Source organism: Eucyclogobius newberryi, unplaced genomic scaffold, assembly GCF_026437365.1.
Source record: "Eucyclogobius newberryi isolate DKJ021-1_F unplaced genomic scaffold, fEucNew1.0.hap1 SCAF_4, whole genome shotgun sequence".
Classification (NCBI taxonomy): domain Eukaryota; kingdom Metazoa; phylum Chordata; class Actinopteri; order Gobiiformes; family Gobiidae; genus Eucyclogobius; species Eucyclogobius newberryi.
The window spans coordinates 30,110,072-30,120,441 of NW_027316056.1; the positions used below are offsets into that span (position 1 = coordinate 30,110,072).

Genomic DNA, 10,370 nt, shown 5'->3' on the forward strand with positions numbered 1-10,370 from the left:
ATTAAGGCTTGTAAACACCACAAGGACCAATTTGTGTGATGCATTTGAGTCACTACAGGTCTAGATCTACACATTTAGCCAACAACAAGGTGTATTTGTATTGTATTTGTATATACTGACTTAATCATGTGCAATACTGTCATACTCGTACGCAGTAATGTCATATTCATGTGCAATACTCATACGCAATAATGTCATATTCATGTGCAATACTCATACGCAATAATGTCATATTCATGTGCAATACTCATACGCAATGATGTCATATTCATGTGCAATACTCATACGCAATAATGACATATTCATGTGCAATACTCATACGCAATAATGTAATATTCATACGCAATGATGTCATATTCATGTGCAATACTCATACGCAATAATGACATATTCATGTGCAATACTCATACGCAATAATGTCATATTCATGTGCAATACTCATACGCAATAATGTCATATTCATGTGCAATACTCATACGCAATAATGTAATATTCATACGCAATGATGTCATATTCATGTGCAATACTCATACGCAATAATGACATATTCATGTGCAATACTCATACGCAATAATGTCATATTCATGTGCAATACTCATACGCAATAATGTCATATTCATGTGCAATACTCATACGCAATGATGTCATATTCATGTGCAATACTCATACGCAATAATGACATATTCATGTGCAATACTCATACGCAATAATGTAATATTCATACGCAATGATGTCATATTCATGTGCAATACTCATACGCAATAATTACATATTCATGTGCAATACTCATACGCAATAATGTCATATTCATGTGCAATACTCATACGCAATAATGTCATATTCATGTGCAATACTCATACGCAATAATGACATATTCATGTGCAATACTCATACGTAATAATGGCATATTCATGTGCAATACTCATACGCAATGTCATATTCATGTGCAATACTCATACGCAATAATGTCACATTCATGTGCAATACTCATACGCAATAATGTCACATTCATGTGCAATACTCATACGCAATGATATATTCATATGCAATACTCATACACAATAATGTCATATTCATGTGCAATACTCATACGTAATAATGGCATATTCATGTGCAATACTCATACGCAATGTTATATTCATGTTCAATACTCATACGCAATAATGTATTATTCTTTTTCTCTCTATTCCTTAAGAATATGAGAGGTTTTGTCTGAGTTTTGTTTATAAGTGTTTTTCTATTAAGTTTTTTTTTTTTATAGCTTTCTATAAGTTATCTGTTCTTTTACTTCTGTATATACTTGAGTTGCAACACCGAAATGTCCCCATTGTGTGGACAAATGAAGGCTTATCTTATCTTATTTAGGTAGCAAGAAATAATCCTAAGAAAAACATTAAAACAGTTACACTTCCTTTGACTTTGCGGGAATTACATGAAATCTCCAACTTCCTCTTTCTCCAAATTGTGTTGCTGACAAGGCAAACATCTTTACACTCATTCTAAACTTACTCAGCAGTATAAAAATTACAGAAACTAATAATTGAGTCACATTTTCAAAGTCTTTAAAAAAATTTACCAAATTCATTCATGAACAAAGTAGACACAGAAAGAAATGACCATGTTTTTGTTTGTTTTTTACTGTGGGAAAAGGTAATTGGACACGTTACAGCTGAGGTGTATGTACAGTCAGTGACCTCATCCAAAGTCTGCATTAAATATCAAAAAAAGCATACAAAAGAAGCAAACTGTTGACCCGCAGAGTATCCCTGAAAGAGCCCGCACACAAGGGACTGACAATAGTAATGTCCATCGCTTCAAATGTCTCGTTTTGTTAGTTCCACATCAACGTCCACGTCAAAATGCCCCGAATCTCCACGCTGCTCCCGCCGTTCAAACGCTTCGTGACTGTATTTACATTTATTGCATTGCGACTTGAATTATTACTCAAAAAACATTAGGCGTGAGGTGGTTGAGAACTCTGCCTGATAAATAAGCTGCTGCTTTCATGCTTGACAAATCAAACTATTACGTAAAACAACAGCAAAAAACTCAAAAGGGATTTCATTGAATCGTTTGTTTTGTGAGCATAATTTTAAATAAAACACAAGAAACTGTGGTTTATTCGTCTGTAAATATGAACCACATACAATTCATGTCCAGTGAAGTACGTCAATCAAATACTGTATCAAATGGATGGTGGATCAATCTCGTTATAAATTACAAACAACTTCATCATGAGTAAAATATAAAGTCAAGTTTAGTAAAAAGTTAAGAAACCAAATGACTGTGAGGTCCAAAGTAATCCTCATTGTAAATCCTCAGCTTTAGTTCAATGGTGTTGGGACCCTGTTGTGGTGAGGGTGGTGTTTAAAAGACCAGTCTGCTGATGGTGTTGAAGCCCCCTCCACCTCCCCCTCCCCCTCCACCAGATGGGCCGCAGCTCCCTGGGGGGTTGTTGTCATCTGAACCATTGGGCTTGGAGGAACAGGAAGATGAGGCTTGTAGAACTTGTGTCCGAGCGTTCAGCTCCTGCTCCTGACGTTTAGAAACAGAACATCAGATAAATTATTTCTACTGCATTTACATTTCTGAACGTGTCGCTGGACAGTTACTGCGCAGATTCAGACACACGTATTTCCATAAATGTACGTGTACATTTATATCTAAAACGTCTTTCACTTTAGATTATAGTTCACCAGATTGCTTTACACGTTGGTTGCAGTTACATCCACACTTAAAGATGCACATCAGCTAAACAGCTATATCATCTAATTTCTTTCTGATCATGATTTATCTGATTACACACTCAGGTTTTGCAGTTTGCGTGTCATTTTAATCATCTTAAAGATCCATAAAGCAGATATTCCGATTCGGTGCTGTGTGAACATAAGCACTGAGTTCCTACAGCACCACCTAGAGGCAGTTCTTTGTTGTTGTTGTTGTTGTTTTATGGCGGTTGGCATCCAATTGTTGCATTACCGCCAGACTTTATTCCTCAGACGTTTCGTAGTCCTCAGACTCTGTCGTAGTCCGTAAAAGTTGTTGTTGTTGTTGTTGTTGTTTTATGGCGGTTGGCATCCAAGTGTTGCATTACCGCCAGACTTTATTCCTCAGACTTTTCGTAGTCCTCAGACTCTGTCGTAGTCCGTTGTTGTTGTTGTTGTTGTTGTTTTATGGCGGTTGGCATCCGAGTGTTGCATTACCGCCAGACTTTATTCCTCAGACGTTTCGTAGTCCTCAGACTCCTCCTTCCATTGCTTTGGTGTTACAAAGCCCATGAGGTCATGATATGTCTTTGTGACTAGAATAGTTGTTGTTGTTTCAGAGACCAACCGGCTTTATTCCAGGGAGACTCTTCTTCATCTTCCTCTCCTTCTTTGACGTTCGGTGCTTCCACCGTACAGCTTTATTCTTTAGGCTTCATTCTATAGGCTTTAATATGTCCACTGATGTCGCCGCTTGGTAGCCGTGCCCTGGCTGGGAGCAGCGCTGGCTCCTCTCTCTGTATTTACTCTAAACTCGTTACTTGAAACTTTCTTGACTGCATCTGCATAGGATATACCTTGAGAGACCTTTATTTTATGCACCTCAGCAGCTCTTTTGCTAAACCTGCATCCCCCATAGGCAGAGCTATGTTCTTCCCCACAGTTACAGCACTTCAGTTTTGCTCCCACGTCACACTTCCCATACTCGTGGTCTCCTGCACATTTACCACACCTTTGCCTCCCTCTACAGACCGCTGCAATATGCCCAAAGCGCTGGCACTTAAAGCAACGCAGGGGCGGCGGAACATATGGCCTGACGCTATAGCACATGTACCCAATGAACACCTTACTAGGCAGGCACCTCCCTTCAAGTGTTACCATTACCGACAAGCTGTCACATCTTACCCCAAACCGGGTCACCTTCAAACGCCTAGCGTCCACCACCGTAACTCTCGTCAAATTCTCCTTAACTTCATCCACAGACGTCGCCGTAGGGACACCTACGATAACTCCTCTGACCGTGTTTCTTTCAGCATTAGACACAAGAATGTCCTTTCCACCCAGACGTTTAATTCCAATCGCCTTCCGTTGCTGAGCCGCGTCCTTGCACACGACCAGCAGCGAGCCATCTCTAAGGACACTCGCACTCTTGATCACTCCCACAGCTACAGTTAGGCTCTTTGACAATGCCACTGAATTCCACTCCTTAAAGGATGCACTATCCTGTGCAAGCTTTATGATCACCTTACAGTCTCTGCTCTCACCCCGGATATCAATAGCTTCAGCCTCATCCTGCTGCTCATTCCCAGAACCCTCGGACGAGCTAAGGAACTTTTTACGTTTCCGGGCACGTGCAGCCAGAAAAGGCTGCTCCTCCACGCCGTCCAGAACGTCTTCCATCCCCGATCCACTCTCCTCCGCCATCTCCCGTCTCTCCAGACCGGGTGTTGAGCAAGGTCTCCTCACAGTTTTGTACAATAATGGCGGTTGGCATCCAAGTGTTGCATCTGTTGTTGTTGTTGTTGCTGCTTTTGATGGCAGCTTGTTGTTGTTGTCGTCGTCGTTGAGGCAGTTCTTTTGGAGTTACTGCATCTTATGAAACGTCACATGACACAACTGTCCACTGACTGGTGAAATGACGTTTCACATCTTTAAACTGGAATTGACATTTGTTACCAAAGTATATCAATGACTTTATAATTTAAACACACAGAACAACTTATTGGCTAATATATATATAATTTTACCTGTAGGAAGAGTTTGTTGTCTTTGATAATAGCGTCCAGAAGCTCCTTGTGTAGTGGGGGCTCTGCGTTCATCCTCATCCCGTTCGCCGCCCCTGTCCCATGTAGGTCTTGTCTCCTGTACATGAGCACGTACGCCGTGTCCTTGGGGAAACGATTAGTAATATTTTGCACCGATTGGAAGGACGCATAAGTCACTCTGCTGTCATTGAACAGAAGCCAGTCCTTGTCTGAATGTCCACTGGAAGAGGAAGCGTCCGCTCGCTCGCACGATGCGGCCAGAGACGAGCAAGAGGCCACACAACCCGCCCCGTTCTCATCTTCTAAGGACAGCGAGTTGGCGAGGCGCTGCGTCCCATCCACCTCGCAGACATCGCGACAGTAAGAATAGTAATGTCCGCTTTCCGAGGACAAACCCGAATGCATCACCACAGAGCAGAGAGCGTACGGGACCGGCTGGACCGACGCCAGCTCTACGGCACCCGCTAGCCTCTCTTCGTCGTCGTTCTGAGAAGGTTTGAGCTTTTTGGCCAGGTTCTCGCTGCCTTCAGGGGCATCCTCTTGCGCGGGGGACGGTCTGGACGTATGAGCGTGCACCGGAAGTCTCATCAAAGTGGGAATGGTGACGTTGTCTAAAATCTTCCTGCGCACATGGCACTCGGTGTCGTACGCGAACCGCAAAAGAGTCAAAATGAGGTACTCCGGCGCTGACACCACTTTTAACGTCCTCTCTGCCCGCCGGAGGGAGCTGCACTTCTCGCAAAAGTATGCGTTGTCCGCGTCGAGGATTTCTGGCGCCAGGAAGTAGTTGACCAGATCGGGCACCGAGAGGGGCGGCTCGCTCGTCTCTGGCACGATAGGAACGCTGCTGGCGGGCGATTTCGCTGAGCCCGACTCGGGGTTTTCACTGCCGCCGTTGACAGATCCCTGACAATGCAGTTCAGGCCCCCCCGAGGGCCCCGCGGCCTGGCCACTGTCCGCAGAGGTGGCGGGGGGACAAAAGGCCAAGGACAGGTCGGTGAAAGGCTCCTCTTTCTCTGAGATGCTGTTGCAGTGCATGCAGCGGATCCCGGCGATCAGCTTCCCACCAAACATCTTCTCGATTAAAGTTCTTTCGTCACACTCGGGAGGAGACGCTGGCGGTACGTTTTCTGCCGGAGCAGTCAGAGCTTTAGGGCCGTTATCGTTTCTGATGTCGCCCGAGGCATCTTTGGGCATTTCAGAAGATAGCAGGACCTGAATTGTTTTCTCCTCTTCGTGCAACCTTGATATTAGGAGGAAAGAAAAATGGGAAAACAAGTGAATTCATTTCATTATTGTATTATAAATGACAATATACATAAGGCTGCTAAAGGGTGGGGTATAATATTTGTACTTACTTTTTTGGGCTTTTACTACAAGAGTTTTCAGCCTATGCAACCCTACAGCCTATGCAGCTCTATAGCCCCACAGCCTATGCAGCCCTACAGCCTATGCAGCTCTACAGCCTATGCAGCTCTACAGCCTATGCAGCTCTACAGCCTATGCAGCTCTACAGCCTATGCAGCCCTACAGCCTATGCAGCCCTACAGCCTATGCAGCCCTACAGCCTATGCAGCTCTACAGCCTATGCAGCTCTACAGCCTATGCAGCCCTACAGCCTATGCAGCCCTACAGCCTATGCAGCTCTACAGCCTATGCAGCTCTACAGCCCTACAGCCTATGCAGCCCTACAGCCTATGCAGCTCTACAGCCTATGCAGCTCTACAGCCTATGCAGCCCTACAGCCCCACAGCCCTACAGCCTATGCAGCTCTACAGCCCCACAGCCTATGCAGCTCTACAGCCCTACAGCATGTGGGAGATTGATGAGAAATGCACAGTGCAAATAAAACTTTCTATGGGTGATAAACGGGCTTCACTATTTAAACTGGTTAATCTATATAAGGTAAATCTATGTTGCTTATCTAACTGCATACAATGAACCCACCAGACATGTTTAGGACTCCATTCAAAGAAGGCTTTCCTCTAAAACTCATAAAACAGTGACTCATTTGAATGAAGTGACACACACACACAAATGTCTGATCATAAAGTTACTGTACCGGTCCAGAAGAAATCGGAGGTACTCGGAGCAGTCCTGTTGGGATCCTGCATTAAACCAGGGCGGTCGAGAAGATTCCAATACATTTTTGGGAGCGTATGCTGCCCTCTGGAGGACAAAAAAATAAACTCCTTGTTATACAGGAACCCAGTCACATCACAAGTGACGTAAATATACATTTATTTATATACATAAAACCGACCTGAGTATGTGCAAGAAAAGCAAATAGCAACTGAAGCTTTTTCATGAGCCTCTCCGAGCCATTAATATTTAAAGACAAAACATGTCTCCTGAAACTGAGACAAGTTACAACAGGAAAACACATTAACACAAGAGAGGAAGAACTACATGAACAAAGAACAAAGTTGGTTATAGGACTTACTCAGTGGCCATAAAGAGGGTCTGGATGATGCTGTTCATGTAGCAGGTGTTGCCCAGGTTGACCAGGCCCGTTTTGCCAGTCTCAGACTTTCCAGACGGTCTCAGAAAACCTGGAGCAAATGAGTTGGACTGAGAGGTCCAGGCACTTTGATTCAGCACTAACTTGATCTTGTCCTCTCCAGGTTTTGGACAATCCTGACACAATATTGCAGAACATTGTAACATAGTAACAAAACATTGTATGACCAAAGTGGATGGGAAGTATATTACAAATAGAAGTGCACTTTTACCTTGATAAACTCAAGTATGTGGTCATAAAGGTCTGGAAAGCCAGAGTAGTGGTACATCATACAGTGGATAAGCTCAGAAAATTGCAATAAGAAAGCCTTGCTGTTGGGATGTCCATCTGCTGTTAAGGACTGGACCAATGGAACTATGCGGGGAACCACCTAAAAACAAAGAGGATTAACAAAAATCATGTGAAAGACTGTTAAAATGACAGAAGTGTTTAATAACGTATATAATAAAGAAATAGAAACAAGTGAACAAACAGAAGTTCACTAAAGGCACTTAACTGAGGGACTGAAACAATACATTCAATGACTGTGGTATTTTTGTTTTTGTTCATAAGAGTTCTATTAAGAGTGTGTTTTTGAAACTTCCTATAATCTGTCCTTTCCTCCTGTTTCTACTGCGTTGAAACAACGAAATTTCCCCTTGTGTGGACATTAAAGGATTATCTTATCTTATTTCATTAGGGACATGTGTTATTGTGGAGAAACATACCAAATGAAAAGCTTCAGGAGAGTGTTGGAAACTCAGCAGCATGTGTGACAGGACCGCAAACGCTCCCATGCGCACAATAGGGTACCACAGCCGATTAAATACCTACAAAAAGAATACAAACACACACATATTGTGTATATGATTTGATATTGATTAACTGCTTGAAAAATGTAGTGTGACCAACTACTCACTCGTTCAATTTTAAGCAGTGTCACGTCAATAAGGATCGTGAACTTCTGAACTGCAGCAAGTCCTTTCAGCAGAGCAATGACCCAGATATCAACATGATGGGCCAGGGGCCAGGAGAGCCAGTCAATCATCCTAAACACAGAGGTAAAGAGGTTTGAACAGGCAGAACAATATCACTTAAAGAAGACAGATAACTACTAGATCACCTGCAGAGAGCTTTGGTCATGTTTGCATCTTTGACACTCTGGTCTGTGGTCAGACTCTTGATAAGCACTGTGATCATCTGGACTGGGATGTGCTGGACCAGAGAGGCCAAGGCAATGGATGGCTCATATGTCAGCTCTGCCAAACAAACACAACGTTCACGTCATTTTGACATGTAGCAAGGAATATGATGAAGAATATATCCTTTCAAACTCACCTGTTGATGATATAATAGAAAAGACCTCCTGCAGTGAGGGCAGCAGTGTAGTCGGGTCAGCCTTCCAGATATTCTGGAGCAGTGTGCTCACCTTTGTCACCTGGTTGACATATTCCCTCAGCTCTTGTTCTTCATTGGCAAAACACTGGAAATAACTAATGGTCCTCACAAGCTGCTGACAGAACAAGCCTCCAGTCTTGTCCTTTGGGATGCATTGTACAAAGTCAGACAGCAGAGTGCTCAGACGCGCACAAAGGGCAGGGTCAGGGCGCTCACAAACCATCCTTAACACCTCCACTTGGATGACACTGAAGATCTCCAGCACAGAGGGGCAGCTAATGAGCAAACGCAGGCAGCTGTGAATGAAGTCTATTATGGCTGGGTCTTTATGGTGCAGCTCGCCATAGCCCTGCTGGAGCAGACCCAACACAAAGTCCTTGCTGAAGTATCGCTCAAACTCGGGGCGGTGGTACCGGGCATAAGCCTCCAGCACCTTACAGCCGACCTGCCTCTCGAAAGCATCGTCATAATGAGGGAGTAATATGAGCTGAGTGGTGAGAGTAAACATGGCCTGGCATTGCTCCTCGGTTACAGCTTTCTCCGCCGCCTCGATGACTTTCTTTATAATGGCCTTCTTCACAGGAACTGGGTGATTTGAGCTCATGAGGCCCTCCAAAATCTTGTCCATGGCGACGGTCTGGAGACGTAAGAAACATATTGTATAGTAGCATTCAGTCTTATTAAGTAGTCATTATTTTAAAGTCAAAGACAAATATATCACTTTACACCACATTACATTTCAGAAGTATTATCACAATCAGAAAGTAGTTATTATTGCCATTGTCAGTGAACAAGACTTACAAACTAGGAACTTGCTTTGGCAATAAGGCGCAACATACAACAATGAATAATAATAGTAGCACAATATATTAAAAAAAAAGGTTAAGCGTAAAGTTTAGAATTTACAAATAAAATAAGACTTGGTTTAACACGATTTACAGTTGGTCAGAAGTGCAAACGTGAACAGTGCAATGAATGGTTATAGGTTTGAACAATAATAGACATGACATGAGTCCATTTAATAAAACGTGTTCATAAAAGGTGGAAGTTCAGTAAGAATGGTAAACAGTTATTCTAATTAAATCAAATATAGAACATCAATATAAGGTTATCAAAGTGTAGTTAACGCGTTGTACACTCGTCGGTTTGACTGATGATGGGAGCTGATGGATGCTAGCTGCTAATTTGCTTTGTTGTGGCTAATTTTCAGTTGTGGCTAACGCAAACAGCGCGTGTAACCTTGTACAAATGCGACAACACGGTGTATAAGAGATTAAAATCTTAGTGAATGCCGAAATGAAAGTGACAGCTAACGTGTAAACAAATGCACCGTACAGGGCGGACGCTAGCTCGGGCGAAGAAGGCACTGACTTAGCACAAATACCGCGGCGATCTATGGAAACGTACGCCGACATAGAAGACTTCCTACCCAAAACACGCATGTCAACAGTGTCCACGCGGAGTTCTGGTCGGCCGCTTGCTGTTGACACACGCGTGAAGCCAAACGCGCCTTATTTAAGTGTGTTTGATGTGAAGCTACGGCCCAAAAACAGCTGATTAACCGTGCACCGACGTCACTTCAGAGCCGGAATGGTTGAAGGACCTTTGTGAGGCGCTGTTTCCAAATGCCTGATTGAAATGTTAGATACGTGTAAATAATAAGATAAGCACAGGCAAGCTTTGGGGAATACACTTTGCACACTAACACAGGTTCATGTTTTT

The 10,370-nt window shown here is 43.3% G+C and overlaps 1 protein-coding gene across 1 annotated transcript; it reads right to left on the reverse strand.

Annotated features, from left to right (window-relative positions):
• Positions 1-1,621: 1,621 nt before the first annotated feature.
• Positions 1,622-10,288, reverse strand: usp38 (ubiquitin specific peptidase 38). The gene is made up of 11 exons (XM_072462831.1): positions 10,078-10,288; positions 8,589-9,285; positions 8,374-8,509; positions 8,170-8,299; positions 7,979-8,080; positions 7,483-7,641; positions 7,194-7,387; positions 7,014-7,107; positions 6,813-6,919; positions 4,733-5,993; positions 1,622-2,535 (listed from the first exon to the last, which is right to left on the reverse strand). Exons 2-11 carry the CDS (start codon positions 9,274-9,276, stop codon positions 2,368-2,370), a joined length of 3,039 nt encoding a protein of 1,012 aa, XP_072318932.1. The 5' UTR covers positions 9,277-9,285; positions 10,078-10,288; the 3' UTR covers positions 1,622-2,367.
• Between the last annotated feature and the right edge of the window lie 82 nt (positions 10,289-10,370).